Raw genomic sequence first — 16,897 nt, 5'->3', positions numbered from 1 at the left:
AGTTAAGGCCTGTCTTAATTCTGGAGTATTCTCTCATGCTATGGTAGCCCAAGGTTGAGCTCCACAGGAATCTGATTTGGTCCTTAATTAACCCAAGTTTGAAGGAACTTCTGAAGTCAATTGAAAGGTTTAGACCATTTTTAAAGTGAAACTGAGGTGGTACTGGTTGGGTACAACCAGGAGAGGGGACGGGGTGAGCGGCACACACAGGCCTCCTGACGCAGCACCGCTTTTGCCATATTCCTCCTAAGATCATTTAGCTTTCCATTTAATCTTTAGTTTTTTATGAAATGTCAAGAAGGCAGTCAACATATTCATACATATTACTTTCATGACGTATTAACTGTGTAACAGGAAAACAGAGGTTGTAATACAAAGTGTTTTGCTACAATTATTAGCTTGAATTTAACTGACTGTAGTTTCATAACCTAATGTTGCCAGAGTAGGATCTCTTACAAGTTAAGATCTTTTTACTTTTCAGATGAGGATTTATAATGCTTCTCTCTTCATAATTTAGTAACAGACCTATTTACTTTCCAACCAATCTACTTAAAAAAAAATTAAATTCTGTAGTGAAGAAAGCAGCTTCTTTCTGAAGGAAGGCGGGTCTTTGACATGAAGAAAGGATACTTTCAAACAGTGTTTGTTGAGAACTTCAGCAGATGCCTCTCTCTGGGCTGAGACTAGAATACTGAATCCTCTCAGTGGCTTGCAATATTTATGAACTTACCATACAGCAAATGAATGTTTCTGTTCTTATAAAAACGCCTGTGCACAAACCATACAGCAGCGATACATTAGTATTTACATTTATTTCATGTATGCAGTTTACACACTCACTACTGAACAAAATTGGAATGCAGACAAATATACAAATACCATAATAAGCATGATCAAATAAAATAACTGGCACTAGTGTTATAAGCATATTAATGGGCCTGGTGAGAAAAGTGATGAAAGAAGACTGCAGCCCATGGCATTTTTCCTTTTATCAAAAGAAAACGCTTAGTAGCACCATAATGGTAATACTTAATAGAAACATGTAAGATGGAATATTTTAACTGCTAATCACGGAGGTGAGCCTGTTTTATTTAAGTGAATTATACTGGAAGTTAACAGTATAGGCAATATTTTGGCCAACTTTTGTTTATGTCAGTTGAACATGTTCCATAAACAAAAGCAAAGGAAAATAAAGCCAGCCATACACGGCCCTCCTTAGTACTTGGTACCAACTCTGCGCCATGCTTTGATTTCATGATTGGAGAAGATATGTGCTAAAAACTGAGGTTATTATGTAAAGTTGTTCACTAAAGCCTGAGTGTGTCTTTGGTAGGCTAATACTTTTTCAGCATTGTTACTGTAATTATACTGATGTTTCTCTATCCTGTATTTTTCTACATAATCCAAGGTGACTAAGGAGGACATTATGGAAAACAATACAGCAAAACTCTCAAAACATGTAGGCCCTTAAAATCCAGTCTATTCCCAAGGCACCAAGGATCAACGGGGTGCAAAGTTCCCCTTTGGGAAAGGTGACTTTTTGTAATACTTATAAACTAATGGAATTTTATTTTGCAGCTTCGTATATCTTATTTGGTGCTGTCAGTATACTTAATTACCTACTTTTACACTTGTCTTCTAAGATGGCAACAATATACAAGCTAAATAGAGTACCAGGTATTTCTATTTCAAAGTTGTGCAAAACTGCCACAATCTTGCTCAAGGTGTCTAAGTATCCACATGGTAGCAAATGGGCTGCATTAAGCTGTATATATCCACATTGCATGTGAAGAAGAAATGAAATTTATGCCCAGTTATGAACAGAAATGTTACAAAGAATATCATATACTGAGAATAACCTGCAAGGTTCTTTAAATAGTATCCCTTAGTGGTTTCAATAAAATGTCACTAACCACTTATCCCTAAGCCTCAAGTTCTCTTCATAAGAATGCTGTAGAACTGCATTAGTACTTTATATTGATTATAAATTAAGCCAAATTTCTATCTAAATACACAAGTATGTGCTTCAAGCACTAATTTGTGGCAAACACACAAAACATAATTCTCTTAAGAATTATTGTCCTTACGATAATGCACTTTTAAAGCTTTCATTTCATAGTTTGGTAATTAAGATCCACATGAAACACAATGCTTTGCTGAACATAGAAAACGTATCTGCATTATGATTATGTAACCCGGCCTTTGCTGGCAACTTGAAACTTAAAAAACAGCCATCTGTAGTTCAACCAGCTCCAAACAAGGTTTTTCAAGTGGTAATTATTTTGCAGCATTTATAGGTCTATATATCAGTCTGAATTGCAACTTTTAATTCCATTGTCTGATGTGAGTGGTTGTTATTTGTTTCTTTTAGTGCACTGCCAAAATATAAATCAACACTGGGTTTTATTCCACTGTTACCATGTTCTTCGGCAATATGGTTCAACTGTGGAACTTCTGAACATGAAGCAGTTTGGGTAAGCACAGAAATGCTACACTGATGGGGGGAATTTTCCAGTCGGTCATTTTCTACCTCAGGAAGAATGTTAACAGTAGCAAAGCGGGCGTGATAATCAGTGGAACCATGACTACAAGAAGTTTTCATGCTTTCTAGGTCAGAACAACTAAACTCAGAAAAGTGACTAGAGTGGGAATCTGCTACGGACGGCATACTGTCACTGAGGGACGGAGCCTCAAATTCACTTGAGTTCGTGCTTTGTTGTTCTAACAACTGTGCATCCATGTCCTCTCGGGTCTCGTTTATCTTCATGTTACTCTTTTTCCTCAATTTACCACTTTTTGATTTCTTTCCTGCTGTTGCTTCTTTGGACCACTTGGTGGCGCTGGATTTACCTTCAGGCAAGCCACCGGACGAGCCCCCAGGATGGCTTCGGGTGGCACTGCCATCCTCCACACTGCTGCTTCCACTGTTGTGCCTGAACTTGGATGGCTTTGATTCAATATCTACCTGAACCTCCATACTGTTGCCTTCTCTGGAACAGAAGTGAAACAAATATAAATTTTTGACTTCCTCTTTTTTTATTTTTTATTAAATACAAATGTATCAAAGGGGGAGAGTTTCTGGGTGAAATGTTAAAAGACTGTATAAAAGCATCAGAACAAATTAATGCAGGATACATTCTACTAATGGAAAAAAGCTGCTTGAAATAAGAGAACTGTCTTTATAACAATGCTTCAAATAGGGGAAAAAAGAAAAAACCAAAAGCAACCATGCTCACTTCTTACACTGTTCCAGGTACTACGCTACCTTCTCCATTTTTTTTCCAGAACAGTTGTATTGAGAGAGAATTTGCATATCATAAATCCACCTGTTTAAAGTACACAATTCAGTGGTTTGTAGTATATTCACAGTTGTCCAGTCATCACCATGACCGAACTCAAGAACATTTTCATTGTCCGCCAAAGAAGCCCTGTACCATTAGCAGCCAGTTCCCATTCTCCCTGCCCCTCAACCCCGAGCAACCACTAATCTCCTTTCTGTCTCTATGGATCTGCCTGTTTTGGACATCTCTCACTACTTACATTTTTCAGAGAACCTAACAGAAGAGATAACAATTATTTACCATAATTCTGCTTAATGATAGGGATACAAATTAATCTAAAAATGCTTTTGACTTTACAACAACTTTTTCCTTACTTGTCCAGTGGGATATAGGAATTCAGAATGGATCCTGCCATTGCCTTGGTGCTGGCATTATCACTAACTGTCCCCAAGCTGACTGTGCCAGACTCTCCACTTAGGCTGTACCGTTCTTTCTGTACATCTGCTTGTACTTCCAACCTTAAAGAGAGGGGTATCAGAAAAAGACAAAAATTATACATAGTATCAGCACTACTATGAGAATGCTTATCTTCAAGTAACTGAGTAACAAGAAGCTAATTTAGAGACAACTATAAACATTATTTTTTTCAGCTTCCTTTTATTTGATTATTCAAATTCTACTGCAGTATACTGAAGAGTACCAGTTATCTGAATAAAATGGGAAAATTAGCTGTCTGCCAGGTAAGGTAGTTACAGAGTAACACAAATAGAATAGAAAGGATTTTAGAATGGATGCTTAAACATGCTCCATCATTCTCACTTAGGGTGTGGCACTCTGCTTCCCTGCTGCTGCTGTTGCTAAGTCACTTCAGTCGTGTCCGACTCTGTGCGACCCAAGACAGCAGCCCACCAGGCTCACCCGTCCCTGGGATTCTCCAGGGAAGAACACTGGAGTGGGTTGCCATTTCCTTCTCCAATGCGTTAAAGTGAAAAGTGAAAGTGAAGTCACTCAATTGTGTCCGACTCCTAGCGACCCCACGGACTGCAGCCTACCAGCAAAACACCAAATCTGAATACATTAAAACCCATTCTAAGATCAATGAATCAAAAAATTCTGGGGATCTGTATATTAAAAATGGTTCTAAATTTAACACCTGACTCTTAAAAAAATAATAATATACACCACTGTAACTTAAGAGTTTGTGTTTAAAAGCACAATACCTAAAAATAACTATAACTGATTTATCTTTTAATTCATGTATTTTCCCCTACATTTAAAAAACCCCTAAAGCTAATAAAAGTGAATTAAAGAGGAAATAAGAGAAGATAAAAATGCTTAACTTATCCTACCTATTATCTACATAGCTTTTGGTAAAAGACTTTGTGAGAATTAAATAACCATTAATACAGAAAAGGGCCCAGGCAGACTCTTGGACTCAGCCTGTGCACTCCCGACATCCTGACACCACTTGTCCCCTCAGGCTTCAGCCAGTGTCTCATTTCCCAACATCCAGCTGTGGCTGCCTCCCAAGAGATGTAAGTACAGGCTTAATCACTGCCTTTACAGTGTTCACCAGAGAAGGTCCAGCACTGACTCATAAAATCTGACAAGTGTAGTGAACAAAAAAATGGCATAATGTTATCCCTAAGATTTGGTTTTTACCTCATCAGATCTCCTCATTCACTGTTCACCACTAAATTTCATTTTCTGAAACCTTAAAACTTACTTGAAACCTTATTGTTTTCAACCCTGACACAGTAGGATTATATGTAATCATCGTGCTTTATGTTCAAAATTCTCATCTAATTAGTTTACAGTTAAAGCAAAACAATGCAGTTTTCTTACCTGTTGAAACAGTTTACCATGGCACTTCCTGACAGACTCCCTGTGATACTGGCTCCGGCGAGCGCCATGGTGCTGGCCGTCTCACTTAGGTTGTCCCGGATGGCTCCTATTCGATCCATGTGGCTCCCGCTTGCACTCAAACTGCCAGTCAAACCACCAACACTTCCCTCCCCTATGCTGGGGTTGTGTCTTGCTTCTGCTACTGAAGTTGTGTCTAAATGCAAATATTTCAAAGAAATTAGTGTGATTATTAATTTCCCTCTCCTTAAGAGTCTGTCGTGATTTTCAGATAGGATGCATTTTCATATAAAGTGTAAAACATACACAGGAATAGAAAAGATGTCTGGAGTCAGGGACATATAACTATGGGATAATAGTAAAGGGAAACACCTCACAGCGAAGCTGGATTAAGGACTGGGCCTCAGTTTTAAATGGTCACTACAGGCATATCTTGGAGGAACTGTGGGTCTGGTTGCAGACCATGGTAATAAAGCAAATATCACAATAAAGTGAATCATGAAGTTTTGGTCCTCCTAGAGCATATACAAGTTAAGTTTATACTATACTACAGTCAAGTGTGCAATAGCATTATGTCTAAAAATTGTGTATACCATTGATTTAAAAAATTCTTTATGGCTAAAAATTGCTAACCATCATCTGACAAGTCAGGATTGCCACAAACTTTCTTCAATTTGTAAAAATACGTAATGAGCTACAAAGTGCAATAAAATGAAGTATACCTGCAATTTAGATGAAAATCTAGAAGATTTAAAATTTCTATAAAGAACCTAATTGTTGAAAAATTTAGCTGACTTTGGAGGAAAATTATGTGATGGTTTTCAGTAAGGGTGTCTTGAGGTCAGTAAGAATGGGTCAAAAGTTGACTTCTGAATATATTCCATAGTTCCGATTGTAAGTTATTATGAGGTCTGATACCATTATATTTCAATCTTTCAGTACTTTTTCACATGCTTTATACTGGAGAATTTACCTATTTGCTCTAATATTTGAGCTCCTATTATATAACCCAACTCTGTTTCTAAGTGCTGGGACACAGTGAATCAGAGACAAACATCTTGCCCTCAAAAGACTTATGCTCCAATTGGGGAGAGCAATAAATACAATTACATGGTGACAAATGCTATGAGAAAAAATGAATCAGAATAAAGAGGAGTCAGTAAGGCAGAGAGTGATGAGGAGTGCATGCATCTCTGTGTGTGAGCCTGCATGCCTGTTTGCTGTTTTATATAGTGTAATGAGAGAAGCCCTCTCTGAAAAGGAAGTGAAGGAGTGAGCCATGAAATTATCTGGGGGAAGGGTAATCCAGGCAGAGGAAACTTCAAGTTTAAAAGCCTAGCGGTAGAAGTATGTTTGGCATCTCAGGATCAAGGACAGGAGGTATAAAATAGAGTGACAAGGGAAGAGTTCAAAGATGCAGCTCAGGAAAGACCACAGCTGGACTTATGGGCCATGGTAGCGGCTGTGGATTCCATTCCCTCACCTCTGGTACAGTCAGAAGCACTGAGAGAATTCTGAACATAAGTTAGATCTAACTAATGGATCACATAAAACGCTACTACTATAACACAGGCAAGAAGAGAGTAGTTTGTACTAGTGGAACAGAGATGGTGAGAAATGGTTGAATTATGGCTAAACACTGGAGGAACCAGCAGAATCTGCTGATGAAAAGGGGAGAGTAATCTTAAGTAAAGGTTTTAGCCAGCAATAGCAAGAATAAAGAGACTACTTAATAAGGTAAGGATGACTGAGAGGCCAACAAGTTTTAGAGTGAAGAGTTTGGTTATAGAGAAGTCAAGCTTGCAATTCTTGTTAAGACATTCAAGTGCAGATTAAAGAGAAGAGTTACATGTACAAACTGAAGTTCAGAGGACAGTTCTAGCCTAGATATAAATTTAAGAGTCATCTGTCTATATATATTATTTAATAGAGATTACCTAGGGAGTGAGTATAGATAAATCTGAGAATGAGCCCTGGGAAACTCCAAAATTCAGAGGTTAGGAAAGGAAAATGAATCAGCAAAAAAGACTGAGAAGTGGCCACAAGATAAGAGAAGACAAGTAGAGAAAATGTTTTAAGGAGGGCATGCTCTACCATGTCAAGTATACTGTCAGAGTAAGATGGAAATCAAGAACGGGCCACTATATTTGCTTCATGGAGGTACCTGGTGACTCTGCTTTGGTGGAGTGGTAGAGAGGAAATTTTGGACTGGTAGGGACCAAAATCTAATTGGAGTGAGTCCAAGAGAAAATGGGAGGTAGGAAATAGAACATTATCTTCACACACATGCAGATTACAGATAAACCTCAGCTTACTGCACTTAAAAGATATATATATATACACACTTACAAGTAAAATAAAGAAAGTGAAGTTGCTCAGTTGTGTCTGACTCTTTGCGACCCCATGGACTGTAGCCTACCAGGTTCCTCCGTCCATGGGATTTTCCAGGCAAGAAAACTGGAGTGGGTTGCCATTTCCTTCTCCAGGGGATCTTCCCAACCCAGGCACTGAACCCTGGTCTCTTGCATTGAAGGCAGACGCTTCACTGTCTGAGCCCAGGGAAGTCAAAAAGTAAAAGGTTTGTGGCAACTCTGCTGTGAGCAAGTTGATCAGCGCCATTTCCCCAACATCATTTGCTCACCTGGTGTCTCTTGTCACATTTCAAACTTTTTCATTATTATTGTATTTGTTATGGTGATCAGTGATCAATGATCTCTGATGTTACTACTGTCATTGTTCTGGGGTGCCATGAACTGTGCCGATACATGACACATATATACTAACAACTGATAAATGTGTGTTCTGATAGCTCCACTGACGATGGGCTGTTCCCCCTTCTCTCTCCCTTCTCCTTGGCCTCCCTATTCCCTAAGACACAACAATATTGAAATTAGGTCAATTAAAAACCCTACAATGGCCCCTAAGTTTTTAAGTGAAAAGAACTGCACATCTTTTACTTTAAATCAAAAGCTAGAAGTGATTAAACTTAGTGAGGAATGTTCTTCGAACGTCAGAGCAGGCTGAAAGGCTAGGCCTCTTGTGCCATTTAGCTAAGCTGTGAACACAAAGGAAACAGTCTTGAAGGAAATTAAAAGTCCTACTCCAGTGAACACATGAATGATAAGAAAGCAAAATAGCCTTATCGCCAACATGGAGGAAGTTGTAGGAGTTCGGATAGAAGATCAAACCAGCCACCACATTCCCTTAAGCCAAAGCCTAACCCAGAGCAAGGCCCTGCCTTTAATTCTACAAAGACTGAGCGAGGTGAGGAAGCTGCAGAAGAAAAGTTTGAAGCTAGCAGTGTTGGTTCACAAGGTTTAAGGAAAGAAGCTGTCTCTGTAACATACAAGTGCAAAGTGAAGCAAAAGTTCTGATGTAGAAGCTGCAACAAGTTATCCAGAAGATTTAGCTAAGATACTTAAGGAAGGTGGCTATACTAAATAATAGATTTTTAATACAGAGGAAACATCTCCTATTGCAAGAAAATGCGATCTAGGACTCTCATAGCTAGAGAGAAGTCAATGCCTGGCTTCAAAGCTTCACAGAACAGGCTGACTCTCTTATTAGGGGCTAATGCAGCTGGTGACTTGAAGCTGAAGCTAGTCAGTGCTCATCTACCATTCCAAAAATCCTAGGGCCCTTAGGAATTAGGCTAAATCTACTCTGCTTGTGCTTTATAAATGAAACAACAAAGCCTAAATGACAGCACATCTATTTACAATATAACTTACTGAATATTTTAAGCCCACTATTGAGTCCTACTGCTCAGAAAAAAAAGGATTCCTTTCAAAATATTACTAGCTCACTGGCAATGCATCTGGTGACCCAAAGCTCTGATGGAGATATATGACAAGATTAATGTTTTCATGCCTGCCAACTCAACATCCATTCTGCAGCTCATGGATCAAGGGTTCATTTCAACTTTTAACACTTCATGATTTAAGAAATACATTCTCTAAGGCTATAGATGCCATTCATCAGAAACAACGATTCCTCTGATGAATCTGAATAAAGTAAATTGAAAACCTTCTGGAAAGGATTCACCATTCTAGATGCCATTAAGAACTTTTACAATCTGTGGCAAGTGATCAAAATATCAACATTAGGTGGAGTTGTAAAGAAATAACAAAGAAGTTGATTCCAACCCTTAGGAGTTAGACTTCAATGGAGAAAGTAACTGCAGATGTGGTGGAAACTGCAAGAGAACTATAACTGGGGCCTGAAGATGACTGAATTGCTGCAATCTCATGATAAAACTTTCATGAATGAGTAGTTGTTTCTTATGGATAAGCAAAGAAAGTGGTTTCCTGAGATGGAATCTACTTATGGTGAAGGTGCTATGAAAATTGCTGAAATGACAACAAAGGATGTAAATTATTACATAAACTTAGCTGATGAAGCAGTGGCAGGATTTGAGAGGACTGACTCCAATTCTGAAAGAAGTTTTTCTGTGGGTAAAATGCTATCAAACTGCACTGCATGTGAAATCATTTGGGAAGGGAAGAGGAAGAGGCAATCGCTACAAAGTTTATTGTTATCTTATTTTAAGAAATTGCCTCAGCTACCCCAATCTTCAGCAACCACCACCCTGATTAGTCAGCAACCAGCAACATCAAGGCAGGACCCTACACGGGCAAAGAATATGACTTGCTGAAGGCTCCCATGATGACTGAAATTTTTTTAGCAATAAAGTATATTTAAATTAAGATATATACACATTTTTAGACATAATGCTATTGCACATTTAATAGACTATAGTATAGTCTAAACATAACTTCTATATGCAGTGGGAAACCCCAAAATTCATGTCTTGCTTTAATGTGATGTTTGTTGCAGTGGTCTGGATCAGAACGTGTAACACCTCCAAGGTATGCCTGTACTTCCATGAAACAACTTCTTTAATAAGAACTGTTGGAATTTCTTTAAGAAAAACTTCCACACTTTAAAAAGTGTAACTTATACTCCTACTGGTAGTCTACGATGGCCTTTATATGATCCATTTGTTTAAAAATAATGCCTGTTTCTCTGAATAACATTAGGTTGAAGGTATTTTCTACTCATTGGGTATCTGCATTTATTCTTTTATGAACTGCAGTTCTCTTCTATCCTTTTATTACTGATTTGTAATGCTTTACACAAAATTAAAGATTAAAAGTCTAGACTTTCTAAGATACTAGATTTCTGTTGGAGGTTACAGGTACCCAGAACCATTCCACCCTCTTTCATCTGTGAATCTCTCCTCAGCAGCTCTTCTCTGATATTCTTCTGGGTGAATACTATTAGGACTAGTAAGAGAGCAAAGCATGTTACCTACAGCCTCCCACTTACACTATTACCACTAGTAAGTACATTTTCTTCCTTTGCTGAAAGGACTTACCTACAGCTGTATTTGTTCCACCAACATTTATATCATTTTCATCATCAAACTCAATTCTGACTCCTTTTCCATTGCCTGCTGAGACTCCACAACCTCCACTTCGACAGAGAGAAATTGGAACAACACCATAGACATAAGCTAACATAATAGGAACACCAATACCTAAAAAGGAATTAAATTGGTCATTACAAACCGAAAAATAAATCACAGAAACACACATTTTAGAAAGTTTTCTCAAGAGAAAGTATACAGGAGAAAAGTGTTAGGGTTCTGTAACTCTTGACCAAAGCAGATTCACCCAACTATTAAAGGATGCAAGCAGATTCAAAGCTTCTAGCCCATCAGGTGACACATATGAGGTTATATATATATAATCTTTCATGTGCCAGGGCTCTAAACTTTCTCTTGGTGGGGAACCATTAGTAATTTACCAACTATCCCTACGGCTAGCCTCTTAAGTTTATATTACTTGTAACCAATTTGGTTACTAAATGAGAGGCTTTCTATAGGTTCAGCTTACTGTCCCTAAATAAAAGTAACTCTCTAATCTTTAACAATAAGATGCTCTGGTTTTCAAATTTCTTCCACAAAATTTTAAATAAAATGTGAGGTAATAACTATTTTTAAGTATTTCTTACCTACAGTTACTGCAGCTACAACGGGAGACACGATTACGGACAATGTTACACCACCTGCTATGGCCAAATTCCGTTTGTGCTTTGAAACATCCTTGCCTTCGTATCGATTGTGAATCTTGAATTAAAAATAAAAATGGGGATGATGGATTAAAGAAAAACCATGTTACGTATTTAATTTAAATGAAATAGACCTAGATTTGCTGGAAGTGTAAAGTGATTTATCTTATAACTTCATAGTTAAGTGTCCAAATTCAAGGTAAATATATTATTGTTCTTAAATCATATTATCATTTGCTTTATTAATAATTTGTTTACATAAAACAGTTATTTAATAGGTTTTACTTTGTGTTTATTTTTAAACTGTCTTGAGTAAAAGTAGTCCTTATAATCTTATTCAGGAACAGGATAAATCATGTTTTGAACAAAGACAACATTAAGAACATTATTTTCAACATAGTTAGGAGCTGGATATTTGACCAATAGGATTACTTCTAACAAATGTATCATTCCACAGCCTTCTAAATAAGCATCCCTAAGTAAAAACTGGTTCCTGCAAGAGGTTTACACAGTCTTTGGAAAAAAGACCAAAAAAACCTGACCTTAAAAAGCAGTACTAATAAGTAAATATCACTAAAAAGAATGAATTTTTTCTCAGATTCCTTTTTATGAAGAAAAATATTATCAAATGACTCGAGATCCTGGACTCTTATTTACAGCTCAAAATAAGGGGTCAGATCAGATCAGATCAGTCACTCAGTCGTGTCCTACTCTTTGCGACCCCATGAATTGCAGCACGCCAGGCCTCCCTGTCCATCACCCACTCCCGGAGTTCACAGAGACAAAAAGAACAAATAATCCTGCCAGAGGACAGCAGTCCGATCTATTTGGCATCTCTACAGAGTATAGGTATTACTAAAAAACAGAACTTAGTATCACCATGAAAGTTGCTTGTGAGATATAGGAACTTCAGAAAATAGCTCAGTATCTTTGTTCTTGTGATTTCCAAGGGCTAAAACTAATAAAGTACATTCCCCCCTGTTTCAAGACAGATTCAAAACAGCCTCAAAAGTGTACAGTCTCTAAAGTAAAATACCTGACTTAAAAACAGTTTTACAGATGAAGCAAAACAACATAATCTATCATTATCATGTGGTTATTTTGAAGGCTGTAAAGTACAATGAATCTTGTGGGATGTTTTAAACAGTGAGAAAGCTGGGGTGGGGAGACAGGCAAAGCAGGCATGAACAAGGAACATTTCTATATTCTAGTCAGAATCCTGTTTTCCAGAACGGACTGTATGTTTCAAGGAATGGGCCTCTACACTTCCCGAACAGTCCATACAAGCAGAGATGGCAGTTTCCCAAGGCACCTTTCATTATTCTCCAGTATTCCTTGCCACTCCCATCCCTAGAAAACTTAGCACTGAAGCAGAAAAAAGCCAAAGCTAAAAACTGATGGAACAGATTTGCAAAAGCAGGCAGCTGAGTCTTCCAGAAAATTCCGCATCCTCAAGCACTAATGTTCAATTACAGTGATCATATCATCCTACTAACTTCTGGCTCAATTTTTTCTGTTTTACTATTTTGTGTCACATTTTCTATTTGTTATTGTAAAAAAAAAAAAAGCTCACTTTTAAGTACTTTATCAATTTTATAGGTTTTCCTGGGCTGGTTTGTATCCCTAAACACCACAGAGAACATGATTTCAATGGAAAACTAATGCATCAACTTGCAACCATTTGAGGACACATTTGAAAAAAGGGAACTTGTTACTGCACCTAAGACTGAACAATGAGGTAAATAATCTCTCCTCTATAAATTATTTGTAGGTATGTACAGTACAACAGTCTCTCTTCCCCTTCTACTTCAAAGTATCTGAATAGTTTTGTTTTTAGCAAAACCTTGCTTTGGACAACTCTATAAAAAAATTAAAATCTGTTATTATGTTTGGGACTTTAACAATTAAGTTTAGTTACTTAAAACCTTCTGAAATAAACATTTGGTCTGTAAATATCTCTGTTTGGCCTCAGTTTCAAGCTAATTAAAAAATAACATGTACTATTATTTCTAACTATAAATGTTGAACATTAAAAAAAAAAAAAATCTGGTTGTTCTATGAAAGAGGATCAGCCTTGTCTTGAGTTTTGTTCCAAAAGTCAGAACTAGAATCAAATGAAACAATTTAAAGGAAAATGGATTCTGACTCAACGTAAGAATTTTCAGTACAGCTCCCTGACAGCACGATGGGCTGTTGGTGTTTTCCCCACTACAGAGGTGCCCAAATGGCTAGCTTGAAATTTATCAGGGATCTTACATAAAGAATTTGGGCATCTGGGTTTAAATCCTAGGTCTGCTTCTTCCTGTGTAACTTAAGATAAATTACATAAATTTTTCAAAACTTCAATATTCTAACATACATTGAGGTCAAAATGAGTCAAAGTATATAAAACATCTACCACACAGTTAAAACTCAACAAATGTTAGTTCCCTTTTTAAAAATTCCTGTACTTTGTTCTGCTTGGTGCAGGGTTGGGATTAGATAATTTCTGAAGTTAGTTCTCAATTCTGAGATTCTACTAATTTAGGGAGCAGAAGACTTCTTAACCACTTCATACATTATCCTTTTAACCTTTCAATAAAAAATCATTTGCTTAGCTAATGAAGTATAATTCATTACTCAGGACAGTGGCAAATACTGGGCATTCAGACTTTCACAAAATGATTGTAATCTACAAAACTACGTATTTAGTAATAGCAATAAGAAAAAAAACTTTGAAGTTGGAAATAACTCAGGAATGGATTATTCTTTTGCCTTGAAGGCACAGATTATTTATCTATTAACTTCATAGACCTGAGTGTACAAGGACACACGGATGAGAAAAATGTCAGATGAGTAGACTTTAAAATTTTATGTGAAGTTTATAATGCAAATGTGCTGAAGTGTTCAGATTCAGATAATTTTCAAGTAAGTCTACTTTCATGCAGACATACAAGCTTGTCAAACACTGAAAATGTATTATCTTATGAAAAAATAGTAATTATTTGATATTTAAGATGCTAAAAATGACCTTTCAAAACAAACAAAAAACAAAACAAACACAAAGCAAAACCATTAATCTTAAATCTAAAGATTAAAAATGAGATAATGAATTAACAAGGAGTCAAACACTTTACCTTCCGGCCCACATACACAGGAATGCCAATGATCATGGCAGGGATAGCAATGCCAGCTATTAAGGCAATTCCTACCGGAGCACCAACAAGTGTGCCCAGCTGCCACAATATTTTCTTCTTTCGGCTCCAGGGTTTCTTCCCCCAAAAAGTACATCCTGATGGACTAAAGGAAAAAATTACAATGTAAAGTAACTGCTGCAAAACATCACAGTAACAACTGACTACAGTACATTCAGCAATGACTATAAAAATTCTCAAATTTAGGAATGAGGGGTTTTTCCCCTTTTTTTGAATTCTGGGTTTATTAAAAGCTAAAAAATCAAGGTAAGAACCACCATAAATTATATTAAATGGATACTAATAGCTGGGATTCAGGTTAAACATTCATTCCTTGTCTTCCATTGGCCTCAAAACCTTAGGTTTATCTTTGAAGAGTAAATCGATACAAAATATGTTTGTTTTATCCCTGTATTAAGACACAAAATTATCTGAACATATCATAAACTCACTCTGTGACCTAAATGAGGAAATTTATATATGAGAAAATCAAATGGAAATATTTGTGACCTAGCTAATTAGATATTAAATGCTAACTTTCTAGTTTAACAGAAACAAAGCCAGGAATTTCCTGGAGGCCCAATGGTTAGGACTTGGTGAGTTCACTGACCCAGGTTCAATTCCTGGTCGGGGAACTAGATTCCACAGGCTGTGTGGCATGGCCAAAACAAAACAAAACACAAAGCCAAACAAAAAAAAGAAAAAAATAAATTTCCGTTTCCTATTTTTGACTAGCTATTAATCTCAAATGACTGGCGTAATAATTGGCTTCCTGTTCAATTTAAGTAGCTAGAATAAAATAGATCTCTTTAAGTAATACTAAGGATAATGCTTTTTCAAAAAAAAAAAGTCCTTTGTCTTATAATATAAAATTATATTTAAATATAAGTAGCCCCTTCTATAAGCTTACCTTAGATAATGTAAATCTGAGATTTCTTTCATACACAACCAACAAAACTCACAACCACAGACAGCACATGTCATGTGATTACAGCTCCCATCATTCATCTTTATTATATAAGCAGCACATCGTGGACATGGTTTTATATCATCAGCTATTAGGAAAACAGACACGTTTAGTATATAAAACGTCTAAAAAAAACAATTTCTAGTAGATAACCAACTATATATAGCATTGCCAAAAAATCTTTATGTGTATAGTTTGTTAACTGATAGCTTTAGCCTGCTATTTTCAGTATATAAAGCACTTTTTTTCCCCCTCTCAAGAAAAGGAACACTTTTACATTAAATTTTCAAGTTGTAAACATTTTTCAAACAGCAGGAGAACAATGAGAACAAAGAATAGTAAAATAATAAAAAAAGAAATGAGAACCAAAGGCAGCTCTAGGCAAACTAAAACTCCAGTGGGAATTTCTTGCCTGGGAAATTCCATGGAAAGAGGAGCCTGGCTATGCGGTCACAGAGAGTCAGACATGACTGAGCAACTGAGCACACATGTAAGTAGCTAAAGGCTGTAACAGTAAGGCATGCCAGGATAGCTTTAGCTGATTCTACAGAGGACAGTTTAGGTATATTTGGCTCTTCCCGGAACTGCTTCTGAAACAATACCTACAAATTATTATTAATAATACCTTTGGAGTTCTACCCTAAAATCTTCAAGAAAGGAAATAAAACAAGTGAATCAGTGAACAAGCAAGAAAATCCATGTCCATTATATAAAATATCAAGTGTTGAATTTAAAGTTTATTTAATTTTAAATTCAACTTTAAATATTGAGCAACACTTCTTTTTCTAGTAGCATAAAGTACATGACTCTTTTAAAATATGCTGCTGGTAGGAATATAAATTATTTTCTTAATAAATTTCTGTATTTTCCAAGTTTTTTCCTTTAATAATCAATGAAAACAGTAAATATTTTTCTAAAAATGACTGAAGTTTCAATAAAAAGTGAAAATTCTATGAATGTACGATGGTCAGACTTTTTCTAATTTTTGAGATTTATGATGTATGTTTGCTCGTGTATAGATTTCCAGGCAACTTTAAATTTCTAGCCGAAGACAAAAGTTTCTTAGTGTACTCCCCACCAAGGTATGATTTTTGAATCCCTGATCCTGGAATTGGTAATATCGAGAAATAAAAATTGTATTTTGTAATACATGTAAGTGAAAAGGATCCAAAAAATACTATTTAAAATCTGTAACTGTGTGATATTAGTAAAAAAGAAATAATCTCTAAGGAATATTAGTATTTAAAATAATCGCTAAGCTTTGCATAAAACACCTTTATTTTAAACAACAGTTTTGGACCATCTTCAGCTATCAGTCATATAAATCATCTGTGACACTTCTTTTTTCCTTTCTATTTTTGGACAATAAAATCTTTACAACTCAATACCATTTTCTTCTACAGAAAAAAACGAGTGCTTCTGGGACAGAAATGCTAACACGTAAAACACAATTCAAAAGAGACCAGGGACTGAATATTTATTGCATTTTTGAATTAAAATAACAGGTGTTCTGTATGTGCCAAATATTTTACTAGAAGTTA

At 36.4% G+C, this 16,897-nt stretch overlaps 1 protein-coding gene across 2 annotated transcripts in view; it reads right to left on the bottom strand.

The window, feature by feature from the left end:
* Window positions 1-793: 793 nt before the first annotated feature.
* The window catches only part of RNF19A (ring finger protein 19A, RBR E3 ubiquitin protein ligase), a 55,495-nt gene continuing 39,391 nt past the window's right edge, over window positions 794-16,897 (bottom strand). Inside the window, exons 4-10 of one of the 2 annotated variants that reach the window (XM_027561433.1) lie at window positions 15,300-15,444; window positions 14,333-14,495; window positions 11,160-11,274; window positions 10,522-10,683; window positions 5,127-5,340; window positions 3,656-3,799; window positions 794-2,990 (exon numbers count right to left, since the gene is read on the bottom strand). In XM_027561433.1, coding sequence (XP_027417234.1) covers window positions 2,300-2,990; window positions 3,656-3,799; window positions 5,127-5,340; window positions 10,522-10,683; window positions 11,160-11,274; window positions 14,333-14,495; window positions 15,300-15,444 — 1,634 coding nt within the window. In that variant the 3' untranslated portion in view covers window positions 794-2,299. The remainder of the gene's footprint in view (window positions 2,991-3,655; window positions 3,800-5,126; window positions 5,341-10,521; window positions 10,684-11,159; window positions 11,275-14,332; window positions 14,496-15,299; window positions 15,445-16,897) is intronic. The other variant, XM_027561434.1, reaches the window with a different exon arrangement.

Source organism: Bos indicus x Bos taurus, chromosome 14 (assembly GCF_003369695.1).
Source record: "Bos indicus x Bos taurus breed Angus x Brahman F1 hybrid chromosome 14, Bos_hybrid_MaternalHap_v2.0, whole genome shotgun sequence".
Lineage (NCBI taxonomy): Eukaryota > Metazoa > Chordata > Mammalia > Artiodactyla > Bovidae > Bos > Bos indicus x Bos taurus.
Note: the sequence above shows the minus strand (reverse complement) of the source record. Positions and strands in the feature narration are given on the sequence as shown.